At 34.6% G+C, this 13311-nt stretch overlaps 1 protein-coding gene across 1 annotated transcript in view; it reads right to left on the reverse strand.

Moving 5' to 3' along the window:
• DACH2 (dachshund family transcription factor 2) overlaps positions 1-13311 on the reverse strand; it is a 128110-nt gene that overhangs the window by 60239 nt on the left and 54560 nt on the right. The window contains exon 3 of the mRNA XM_054695656.1: positions 5856-6028. Coding sequence (XP_054551631.1) covers positions 5856-6028 — 173 coding nt within the window. The remainder of the gene's footprint in view (positions 1-5855; positions 6029-13311) is intronic.

Raw genomic sequence — 13311 nt, forward strand, 5'->3', positions numbered from 1 at the left:
AGCCCTGCATCCCTGGCAGCTGGTCAGACCTCGTGCACAGGAACAAGAAACACAGCATTATGGTCCAAATTCTGCCACTGCTATCTGAGTAAGGAGGTTTCTGAGAAAGGGATGAGTGGGATGGTCATGAGAGGTGGAAAGCTGGAACCCTCACAGTTTGGCTCAATCGGTGGTGGGAGATGGCATGTGAGGCTCTAGTCTGTTGCTGTCAGTCACTTTGTGTTGGCCTGCCCTCAGATTCCTGAACGCTGGTCTCTTTAGTCCCAGCATTTGCCCTCAAGTCCCATCAAACTGGGCCTCTCTATGAGTAGCTGGCCTCTTCCTCCACTTTTGAGGCCAGCTCCAGTCTCTTCATAGTAGGCCCACCTTGATCGCTGTTTTGGCATGGGTGGCTACTGCTTCCTCTGTGGAGGGGAGCCAGCTGTGATGTTGACAGACTGGCTATTGCTTCTTTTGCGGAAGGGGTTAGCTGCCATCTTGCCATGGCCCTTTACAGCTTGGACTCTGGAATCTGAACCAAGGACACTATCTGGTATAGGATAAATCAGTCTCTCTCTGTCTCTCTGTCTCGCTCATGATCAGCTTTATTCCATTCAAGGGAAATAGACTTTAGGTTCTATTTTGTAGTTTGTGTATTGGAGCATGTTTGAAATCATACTTTTACAGCTTCTTAGGGGTATGTTTTCATATGTATTACATTTCATATTTGGGAGCCAGAAAATATTCATTTCATAGATTTAATGTCAAGATGGAGCAAATTAGTTAATATGCTGTTATAAAAACAAGTTTCTATTTATGGTGATGGAAAGTACTCTGAAATACCCATAATCAAAGTATATAATGTTACATAACTGGGAATATTTAATTTCTCCTGAAATAATGAACAAACAGTTCTATGAACAATGTTTTCTTTGCAAGTAAACAGATCCATTTTTCAGCCCTGTAATCAGAATACATCTATTTAGCTACTTAACTGCAATGTGCTCCAGTTCATTAGGTGGCTACTGTTGTGTCTAAGCCTAGTTAAAATTTCACAGCAAGTTAATCTGTTTTGTTACAAATGAGAACACAAGTGATAATGTCCTCATCATTTGCCAAATACAGGGTTAAAAGTATTTGCAACAAAACAATAACGACATTAAAAAGGAGAATTTCAAATCTAAAACCCCAATTATATTCACTCACTGATGACTTCATTTTATTTGGCATTTATGACTTTTACAGCCCTGTTACTCAACATGCATTTCACTTGTGCCCTATGGAAAAGAAACACTGAAATACTGCAGAAGTCTTTTCCAGTTCATTTAAAGTAACAAAAGATTGCCAAAAGTGATACATACTTATATAATTGATGCCTCTTTCACCCGCAAATTAGTAAAATTATCTGCAATAATTACTCACATTCTATCATAGATGTTTATATTTCAAGATTTAAGCTTAAAAGAGATGCTATGGAAAATAGTAATTAATACATACTATCTCCTCTTCCATCATACTATATCCCTTTGTGGAATGAGGATATATCACAAATAGTCAAAGAAATCTATATTATTGAATCATTTGAAAGCACAATTGAATCTTAATAAGTAGCATGTAAATATTTAGAAGATTCAATTTTACACAATGTTTAACACAATCTATTAGATTTAGGATTTACTTTATTAGTGCTGAAGTATTAGCTCCACCCATTTTTATGGTGATCCTTTATTTTATCACAATATATTCCATTATGTCCCAGGAAATATGATAGTGTGCACAGAACTTATGAAATACTAGCATATGCATACCAAACATGTGTTTCTACCTATGCGTACATATGTGTAGCTGTCTTTTAATAACAGCCATTCAAGTGTTAAATTGTTATCTCTGGTATTTTATTATATTGATTCTTATCAAGCGTACAGTGGGATTATATAATTTGTCTTTTTATTTTTATTTAATTGGAATTCAACTCTCACTATAATTACTCTTCCAAATGTTAATCTATTAATGAGCTCCTAAAGGATTTAATGGCATTTCACTGCTGAGAAGTGGCTTTTGGAAGTTTATCTGAATGCTAGATATTTTATTCATGCATTTGTCATATTAATATTAAATTTCATATTAAATTGATGTGCTCCTTCTGTACTGTCACCAGAGGTCTGCAGAAACAGAACAGACTGTAAGTTGACAGAGTTTTAATAATAAAATCAGGGGCAGGAAAATAAAGCTTGTTCTTTGTTGCTGCTCACTTGGTTTACCACTTATCCTGAGGAAGAATTTGATGCCCAAATTTGGTGTCTCTAAATACTATTAGCAGCATTGCACTTTATAGATCCTTAAAATAATAAATTCTTAAAAAAATAATTTAAGAATTAGACTGTTTCACAATCATCAATTTACAATTGTATTTACATGAACATAAATAAGCATAGCTGGGTTTTCTTGAATTCAGATAAATCAGGCAAGGAAGTGCATGTGGTTAAAGAGGAAATAAAGCAATTTAGTAATTGTTAAGGTCTCTATTACAGGCTTGGAGTTTTCATCACATATGTAGTTCATTAGTGTATGAAACAGTGATTCCACAATTGTCTTTCATCTCTGAGAGGGTAACTTACCTTAGGGGGAAAAAAGATTCCAAATACTGGGAGTTTTCACTATGCAGTGGTTTTGAAGGCATAATATAAGTTTTGAATTAGAAGAGGTAATATAATATCATATATAAGAAATGATGCCAGATTAGGGTAGCTACAACATACAATGATGAAAGAGTCCAAAATCATAAACCTACCCTATTTGTGACCTATGTGATATTTGGACAGAGGGACTTCTCACCTCTTCAATGTGATCACCTGGTTCTGGAAGAGGCTGATGGCTTAAAGGAATCAGCCTTAATATCTGTTCATAGCATATAAATATCCCGGAGTGAGAGAATGGATAGTTCAGTAGGGAAATGCTTGGCTTCCAAACTATGTTGTGGCCTTGGACTGCTGCCACTCACCCAGATACACATACACATAAACAAGCAAACACACACAGATTACTCTAAATTCCCACTCAATGCATCTTCATTGCATGTCCTAAAAGATAGTGATAGCTTTGCCTTTACACAGAGTACTTAGAAAAAGTACTAGTGCTTAGAAAAATCAGCTAGTGATTTTTCAGTGAATTTGATTTTTTTTTTACAAACAACCCTCTCTGTGTTCACTAATTTTAATACCAGATGTTCATATGCTATTATCATTGTCTTGTGACCATTTGCTATCAATTCATTAATTGCCAGCTGCTCAGGCAAACAAAAAAACCTCACAACTAATCACATGGTATTGGTAAACAACAAAATATCAGCTTTCTACTAATTTTCTTAGATTTGCTATGAGAGAAAACTATGTCACATTAATATTATGAAGTTTCCCACAAATGCAAAAATATATTACACATAAATGTCAAAAAGATAATAGATTTTCATACCAGTCATTTATTTTACCTATTTTGCTCTGAGGATTTTGCTACATTCAATGATTTAACTGGAAGATGAATAGCTTTGCAAGCCTAATGATCATAATGCAATGTCCAGATCATATTATGGCTATATTATTTATCAGCTACAAATGTTAGCAGCTGAGCCAGAACTAGACTGTAACTGAGGGATCTGAGCCAGAACTAGACTATACCTGACATAAAGATATCTATCTCCAAACTAGTTTCTGGTAAAACAACAGCAACATCAACAATAACAATATTATTTATTTACTACTTTTAATAGATTTTCCAGTTTGGTGTTAAAGTTTCTATATCAGTATTGATCATTTCTATTGAAACACTTCCCAAAGTTTAGCAACCAGTAAATAATTAGTTTTCATTCATTGACGCAACAACCTTTTATTGAATGTATAACATAACAATTGGGGATGGAAAGAAGGTGTATGGGTATTTTCATATTGTGTGTAGATGCACAGAGTTCAAACTAAAGACTACATCATTTATATGTAAATATTCAAGGATACTTTAAAATAAAAATCAGAACAATTTTCACATTAGAATAACTACCCCTCTCAGCCACTACCAGATCCTTAACCACTCTTGTGGTATCAAGATCAAAATAGGCATTACAGGTGAATGAAAGTTCTCTTTCGAGAGGGTTCAATAACTGTATTTACATTCAATTGTAGGGGAACTATTATTTCTGGTACTGATAAGAGGTTATGCCTAAGAATGTAAGAGAAGTGACTTCATTCACAGCCCAGTTCTCAATCATGATATTGGTTCCTACACACTACTATTCTATATGGATTCTTGACTAGAAGGATAGATATAATACATTACTACACACTGATTATTTTCTAGGAGCCAAATAACGCTCTAAGTGTTTTAACAAACTTTATCTCATTTAGTCTCATGTTAACACTATGAGATAGGTACAACTATTATTCCCACTTCATTGGGAGATGAGACAAATGAGACAAAGGTAGATTAACTAATTTGCCTAAAGTTACATAACTAGAAATGGTGAAACAGAATTTATATACGAGTGGCTGATAAACAGAATACAGGTGGACGATCTGACTTCAGAGTCCATGCCCTCACTCATTATGCCACACTACTTCCAATGAAATCTGTTCTTGAAAGGAGGAAGTCATCAACATATGAACACCCAATTGTCAATTAATTTGAAGATTTTTATTATATTTCCTATAAAGTATTATCTTAAATCTAATAATATTAATACTAGACAACAATGCTTTTGCAAAAATAAAAAAAGGGACAACTACGTTAAAAGTATTTCCTATAAATCTAAACATTTTCCTTATCTGATGGAAAACTTCTATAGATATGCAGATAAATTTTATCAAAGGTCATTCAAAATAAATACATTGTTTTCAACTGACTTTAATTACTCAAGATGATTGCAATGAAAGCAGATCCAATTCTCTTCAGCATAATATGATTCCTATGTATTTGGCAAAACTTAAATAAGTAAGGGACCTAATGTCAACTTTTAAAAAGCACCACACCATTTCATGTTGGTGAAGGCTCTGATTTTATTTTTTAAAAAGTTTATATGTGAATTAGACAAATCATCAATAAACAAAAATACCCTCATATAATCTCACCAAAAGAAAATAAAGCCTAGTTCACATGGTGCTTGGAAAGAAGCCAAAAAGATCATGTCACTATTAGGAAATATAAGGAGATATAAAATATTATTTGTGTTTCATTACTCAAATGATAACGGAATTTTGAAAAATAGTATTTTAATGACGATAATGCTTTGAATTATCATAAATATTTATTTAATATTTCAGCTTTCGATGTGTATTTTACTCACATTGTCTCCAGATAACAAATTAAATAAGGGGGATATAGTATTACTATGATCTTTATTTTACAGTTCAGGAAATACGTTCAGATGAGACAACTGTCATATCCAAGGTCATTAGCTACTTAGTGGCAGAATCAGAACTGGAACTCATGTCTTTCTGACTAAAGTCTTTTGTGTTATTTTCTATCCCACAACTACCTCTCAAATATCAAAGGGATGTAGTGTTTATTTTGTTTCATCCCAGCAATGGGAATGTTTATTTCACACTCTTCTATTCTGTCATTAGTCCGGTCATGCCTCCCACATAATGTGCTGGTGAATGCAAGATATGAAACTAGTTAAAGGTGAGATCTATGTTCATGGAATGAAAAAAACAACAAAGGCAAATAAAAAAGAAACCTTAGGAGGCCCAGTTAGAAATCGAACTCATCAGTACTTTATACTAACCAACTGAGTCAATGAACTGTGTGTATATACTGAAGAAGCAACGGAATATTTTATCAGATTTACATGTAATTAGCACCTTTGTCCTCTTCTAAATCATGATCCTTACCTTTATAACAGAGGCCCCAGCTCTGGAGAGTGGACTGTGAATCTGGGCTGCAGCAGCCATGTTGGCAATAGTATTGAGATGGTTCATCTGATTCATTGCCATGGCAACTGATGCAGGAGGTAAGCTGACTGGAAGTAGGGGATGAGGCATCATCATAAATGGCAGATCCAGTCCTAAAAGAGACAGTGTATGTTAAATTTATTATATTTGTTGCATTATTTAGACAAATGGAAATCACATTAAAATTGAGGCTATAAAAAGGGAAAAAATTATTTAATTTGTTCTTGTTGGCTTTTTTTAAAAAAATCATAGGTTATATCCCAGTATCTCTTTAAGCAAATAATAGTACCTATGGGATTTCATATTGCTTTATAATTTAAAAATATTATTATACCATACACCTCTAAGTCATATAAAGTGTTGTAAACTAATGTTGACTCAATAAAATAAATAAAAACTGATAAAAATGTTCTTCTATCCACAAACATTATTGATATCCCTTTTGTGCTCACTCCCAAAATATTTATAATATGCAATCATTTTTACTCATAAAAACAAGCAGAAATCTTTAAGTCAAACATCATTTTGTTTAAGTAAATACTAAGCTTAATTTTAATCATTATAATATATTGATGTGTTGATACTTTCCAACTTAATGCTTTCTTTAGGAGACAACAGTGATGCTGGCAAGATAGGATGCAAATTCTCTAGCTTTGGAATTATTGAAGAAAATAAGACAGAATATATTTACCCCTCAAATTGTATATCTCTAAGTTGAAGTCTTTGTTAATAAGGAATAACTCCCATATCAAAGTATTAACTGGTTTCCAGTTTAGTAACAAACACCAATATATTGTTCAGTAGTGTCTGGAATTGTTTTCTAATGCAGGGTGAAATAATTTTCACACATTTTTAGTCTCTTAAAGAATCTCTCAAGTATTCTCCACTTTACACCGGTGGTAGCCACAGATATATCATCATGACAAAGGTAATAAAATTGTCACTTTACCCCTTATAAGGTTAAGATTTGTAAGAAAATACATTGGAGCAGAGATTAGTAAGGGTTAACCTGATAGTGCATGACTGTCATAAGTACATCATAACATTTGAAAATGGGCCTCCCCGGTGGCGCAGCGGTTGAGCGCTGGGTTGTGAAGCTTCCCGCAGCCTCTGCAGCGCCGGTTCGATCCCCGGCTGCTCCCCGGCCAACGGAGGAGGGTCCCACATGGCGCGCAGACCTCTCCTGCTGCCCGCTGCTGCCCTCAGCAGTGTACTTCGCTCCTTCTGCCTGCTCTGGTCTGCGCTCTGGCTCTGGTGAATTATCTCACCCTCCCGCGCTTCTGACTGTACCCAGTGCTTGTATAAATAAATAAATCTTTAAAAAAAATGTATTTTAAATTATTATTTCACAGTACTCTGGCTTTAATTTGAAGAGAAATACAGAAACCAGTAATCTTTAATAGATTCTCTGAAACATTCTTGCTTATAATTTTCCTAAATTATGTCAGATCATAGAAGTTCTACAATTGGTAATGTTTATGTTGGTTCTACAAAAAATTGTCATCTATTACTAATATGATATCTTCTACTTTGCCATTCCCTAATTTTTCTTGTTTCTTGTACCACAACAGTAAGTGAAATACAATGAATCTATAGGAAATACATACAGAGGCCCCTGAAATTTCATTCTTCAAAGTACCAGTAACAGTAAGACAAATAATGACTCAAAACACATATTTCCAGGACAAGAAAGAGGGTAGAAGAAAGAAATGCATTGATTTATGTGAGGTCCATCTCCTGAATTCAATAATAATGTTTGAAAGCTGTTAACATAGGGGTGTAAGTATTTGTATTTTGGGAGTAGATAACTAGGAGTGGAATTTCTGGATCATATAGAAGATCCAATTTTAGTCATTTGAGAAACCTCCACACTGCTCTCATACGTTCATAGTGGCGTATTTACAATTGCCAAGCTATGGAAACAACTTAAGTGCCCCCAAACATATGAGTGGATCAGAAGACATATATATATATATATATATACACACACACACACACATACAGAGTGAAATATTACTCAGCAATCAAAAAAAAATAAACTGTCATTTGCAGCAACATGGATGGAGTGTAAGGGATAATGCTAATTTAAATAAAAACACTGGATTATGTCACTAATATGTGGATTGTAGAGAAATCAACTATGAATCAGAGAGAGACAAACTTAAAAGCTAACCCTTGAGAGGTGACTATAAAACTGAAGCATCTAGAGTGGGGAAGGATGGAAGAAGAGAAAGAACAAAGAGGGAAGGAAGCACAAAGGACTATAGTGACGAACTATGGGTGATTTGTGGTGGGTACCCTATAGTGGTGATACCTAATGGGGAGGATCCTAATGTTACCACAATTAGAAGAAAAACTAATTAAAGATAAGAACACAAAGAAAGTTATTAACGAATACATTCAAATACAATGCAAATACAAAAAAAAGCACACCTCCAGATATACAGGTCTCATACAAAACCATAGTGTTCATTTCAATTAATAAAGAACTCAATGGTCAGCAATATTCTGGTAAAGACAGCCACAAAATGTGCTATTATTTAATTATTTATTTCAAATATTTATTTATTTATTTGTTATTTCTTTATTTATACAAGCACTGGGTACAGTCAGAAGTGCAGGATGGTGAGAGAATTCACCAGCGCCAGAGCGGGGAGCAGAACAGGCAAACTCCCAAAGTACACTCCTGAGGGGAGCAGCAGGCGGCAGGAGAGGTCTGCGCACCATGTGGGACCCTCGCCTGAAGGCCAGGGATTGAACCGGCACTGCAGAGGCTGCAGGCAGCTTCGCAACCCAACACTCAACCGCTGTGCCACCAGGGAGGCCCCAAAATGCGCTATTATCAGAATTCAAGAATTCAGAATAATATATATACTGCTTGGAACCCAAGAAAGGGAGCATATTCTGCACCATTTATGACTCCAAATCTCCAGAGAATGTTAATAGAGTATTTAAACTAGTTTCCCTATCACTACACTTATGACTCACTATCTCTAAATTCTTTTAGGGACAATATACCAAATCAAACTTTTCAATTATGAAACGTTTTTCCTTTGATTATTAATTTATTAAAGAAGCCTCATTACAGTGTAAACACTGAATTCAAAATGGTCATCTGTGCCCCCCTTTAAACTAGAAGATTATTTTCTGTCAGCCTTCTAAAATTACTTAGATGCATATGCATTTTTCCTCTACTCATCGCACAGCTTTGCTGTGATTGGATATTCCATTACATATATTAATCACTGTCATCTTTCCCTTAAAACATACACTTTATGCTCAATATAATAGCAAATATCAATGACCTAAATAAGGCTTTCATTAACCACAAAACCAAGATAATTACAGACTTCAATTCATCTGTGTGTATTCAGTGTTTTAGTAGCAAATCAATCAAATTATAGATGAATAGTATCTCTCTTGACCACTCAAATGATTAAATAAGCTTTTGTTCAATTTACAGCTCCCTTAACACTCTAATGATCTTCCCTCATTTCTCCAAAGATTTTCAGCATATTCAGACACCACCTGGTTATATCAAGTCATATGCCTACTTAGAGTCCAATTGACATGCAAACTAAATGCAACATGCAAGCAGAAATTTAATAGCTCACTAATAGTTCAAAGGTAAAACTCATCAAACATTTCAAATGACCATGAAGGACTTAAAAGCTACACTTCTAGATCATGACTTGCAATAACTAACCATCTACTGACAATAATACCCTAGACTCTAAACTATTATTTACATTACAAGCCATTTTAATGTTGATCCAACAAGAGTTGCATATGTAAAGCATATACAAATACCGAATTACGTAAGTCAAACATTTCTCTAAGCAGAAAAAAATTAAATTAAGAGACATCAATGTATATAGCATTCCCAGAATCTGGCTCATTCAGTTGCATGCCAGAAAGGTAGGACTTTAATAGTATACTACTGAAGAAAAATTGTTTTTAAAAATCAAGATGGGTAAAATGTTCAACATCACTTGCAATGAGGGAAATGCAAATCAAAACCAGAATGAGATACCATCTTACACCAGTGGGAATGGCACATATTAAAAAACTAGCAACAACAAATGCTGGCGAGGATGTGGAGAAAAAGGAACTCTCCTGCACTGCTGGTGGGAGTGCAAACTGGTGGAACCACTATGGAAAGTTGTGTGGAGTTTCCTCAATCTGCTAAAAATGGAGCTTCCATATGATTCAGCAATTCCACTCCTAGGTTATCTACCCAAAGGACACAAAAACATTAATTCAAAAGGACACCTGCACCCCAATATTTTCTGCAGGTATTTACAATAGGTAAGCTGTGGAAACAACCCAAATGCCCAAAAATAGATGACTGGATCAAGATGCTGTACATATACACAATGGAATATTACCTAGCAATCAAAAAAGATAAACACATGCCGTTTGCAGCAACATGGATGGAGCTGGAAGGGATCATGCTCAGTAAAATAAGTCAGAAGGAAAAAGAAAAATACTGGATGGTCTCACTTACAGCAGGAATGTAGAAGATCCAAATAAGGGATCAGGAAAAAAATATAATTATAATAAAGCAAAAAATCAAAATCAGCAGGCAACTATAAATCAGAGACACATTACAGGGGTGGAGAAGGGAGTAGGATCAAAACAATGGTGTGAAGAGCACAAGGGACCATGGTGATAGTTCACAGATGAATGGGTGGTGGGAATTTTACAGGGACTATAACCAAGATGAAAATGCATACATTACACAAAAATGAAAAATGATGTAAAATATATAATTAATTAAAAATAAAAAAAATAAAATTACTACAAAGCTACCGTAAAAAAAATCAAGATGGGTCATCTCTTCCCTATCAATCTCAAGGACATCACAATTACCATAAACATCTTTATTATGCAATTTGATGATAACTCCTGTAACTCTTATGTAAGTGCATGGTATCACCTCTTAGACATTAAAGCTGTAAACTTGAGGAATATTCTAATCCTCCCTCTAAAGTTCCACATTCATTCAATTTCTAAGACATGCTGACCTCTATAATACCTTGATATATATACATTCATAATCAGACAAAAATCCCATCACAACAACACTCTGTGTTGGTAGGAACAAACACATTATGATATGTTAACATTTTCTTGAACAATTTACTTTGCCATTTTGTAGTGTCCCTCTTACTCCTGTAATGCACAATAAACATTTATAACTTCTCTAGTCTACTTTCTTTTTTAATATTTTATTTTATATAATTCTTACATCATTTTTCATTTTTGCACAATGTATGCATTTTCATTTTGGTTATATTCCCCAGACAATTGCACCCCCCCTTATTTTGACCCTAATCCTTCCTCTCCCAGCCCCAACCCCCTGTAGTGTGTCTCTGGTTGATTTTGATTTTTAGTTGCTTGTTGATTTTGATTTTTACTTTGTATTAATCAGTCTTTTTCCTGGTCCCTTATTTAGGTTTTCTAAATTCCCGCTATGAGTGAGACCATCCGGTATTTTTCTTTTTCTTTCTGACTTATTTCGTTGAGCATGGTCCCTTCTAGCTCCACCCATGTTGCTGCAAACTGCATGTGTTTATCTTTTTTGATCGCTGAATAATATTCCATTGTGCATATGTACCACATCTGCTTTGTCCAGTCATCTATTTTGGGACATTTGGGTTGTTTCCATAGCTTGGCTAGTGTAAATAGTGCTGCTATAAACATAGGGGTGCAGGTGCCCTTGGAATTAATATTTCTGTGTCATTTGGGTAAATACCTAAGAGTGGAATTGCTGGATCATATGGAAGCTCTGTTTAGTAGGTCAAGAAATCTCCACACAGCTCTCCATAGTGGTTGGACCAGTTTGCACTCCCACCAACAGTGCAGAAGAGTTCCTTTTTCTCCACACCCTCGCCAACATTTGCTGTTGCTAGTTTTTTTAATATGTGCCATTCTCACTGGTGTAAGATGGCATCTCATGGTAGTTTTGATTTGCATTTCCCTGATTACAAGTGATGTTGAACATTTTTTCATATGCCTGTTGGCCATTTGCATTTCCTCTTCAGAGAAGTTTCTTTTTAGCTCTTCTGCCCATTTTTGACTGGATTATTTTCTTTGTTGTTGTTGAGTCTCATCAGCTCTTTGCAGATTTTTGTGATCAGTCCTTTATCATTAGTGTTGGGTGCAAAAATTTCCTCCCAGTCAGTGGGGTTTCTCTTGTTTTTGGTATGTCTCTTTTGCTGTGCAGAAGCTCTTTAATTTGATGTAGTCCCAGCTGTTTATCTTTGCCTTCACTATCAAAATATTTCCAATAGTTCCTGTTCCTTATAACTTTGCTATCATTTATTTATATAACTTATCCATAAGGCATAATCATGCGCTATATTGTAATTTGGAAAAATATTAGACTAGTAATATATATATACACAAAAATACACACATATTATATATATATATATATATATATATATAGTACAACCTTAATATAATCCCCTAACACTCTTCCTTTCTTTAAACAGATCCCAGTTTCTGACCTACGCCATTTTCTTTCTCTCTGAATACTTTATTTTGATGTTTCTTACATGGAAGAAATGCTGTATGGTAATAAATTCCTTCAATTTTTATTTGTCCAAGAAATTCTATTTCTTTTTTATCTTATAAAGGGAATTTCACTGAATACAAAATTCTATGATATTTTTTTCCTTTTCCAATGCTTACATATTTCATAACCACTCTATTCTTGCTTGCCTAATTTCTGAAGATAAGTTCAATGTATTTATCTTTCTTCCTGTATAGGTAATGAGGGTTCTCCCCTTTCTCTTTCAAGATTTTCTTTGTTTCTTTTTATTTTCCAGTTTGAATATACTATGCATAGGAGGAATAGGTAGTATTCGCTAAAAGCTCCTGGATTTGTGGTTTGGTGTCATTACTTTGGACAACTTTCAGTCATTGCCACTTCACATACTTCTCTGTTCCTTTCCTTAATTTTTGTTTTTTGGTATCTGCACTAAATGTATACTACACTGTTATAATTGTTATACAGTTCGTAGACATCATGTTTTATTCTTAATTATTTTCTTACCTTGTTTTTCAGTTCGAGAGGTTTCTATTGACTTATCTTCAAGTATACTAATTCCTTTCTTGACCTTCTTCAGTCTACTGATGAAACCATCAAGGGCATAGTTCACTGTGTTGCTGTGTTTTTGATTCTCAGCATTAACTCTTTCTTAGAGCTTCCATCTTACTGCTTAAATCTCCCTTGTATTCTTTCATATTTTCCATTCTTTTAGTATATTAATCATAGTTGCTTTAAATTCCAGTCTAAAATATCTGCTCTAATTCTGGTTCTGATACACGCTTTATCTTTTCAGAGAGTTCTTGCCTTTGCCATGCCTTATGCCTTTTTGTGTAAAGC

This window comes from Talpa occidentalis, unplaced genomic scaffold (genome assembly GCF_014898055.3).
Source record: "Talpa occidentalis isolate TD23 unplaced genomic scaffold, MPIMG_talOcc4v2.1 talOcc4.15, whole genome shotgun sequence".
Lineage (NCBI taxonomy): Eukaryota > Metazoa > Chordata > Mammalia > Eulipotyphla > Talpidae > Talpa > Talpa occidentalis.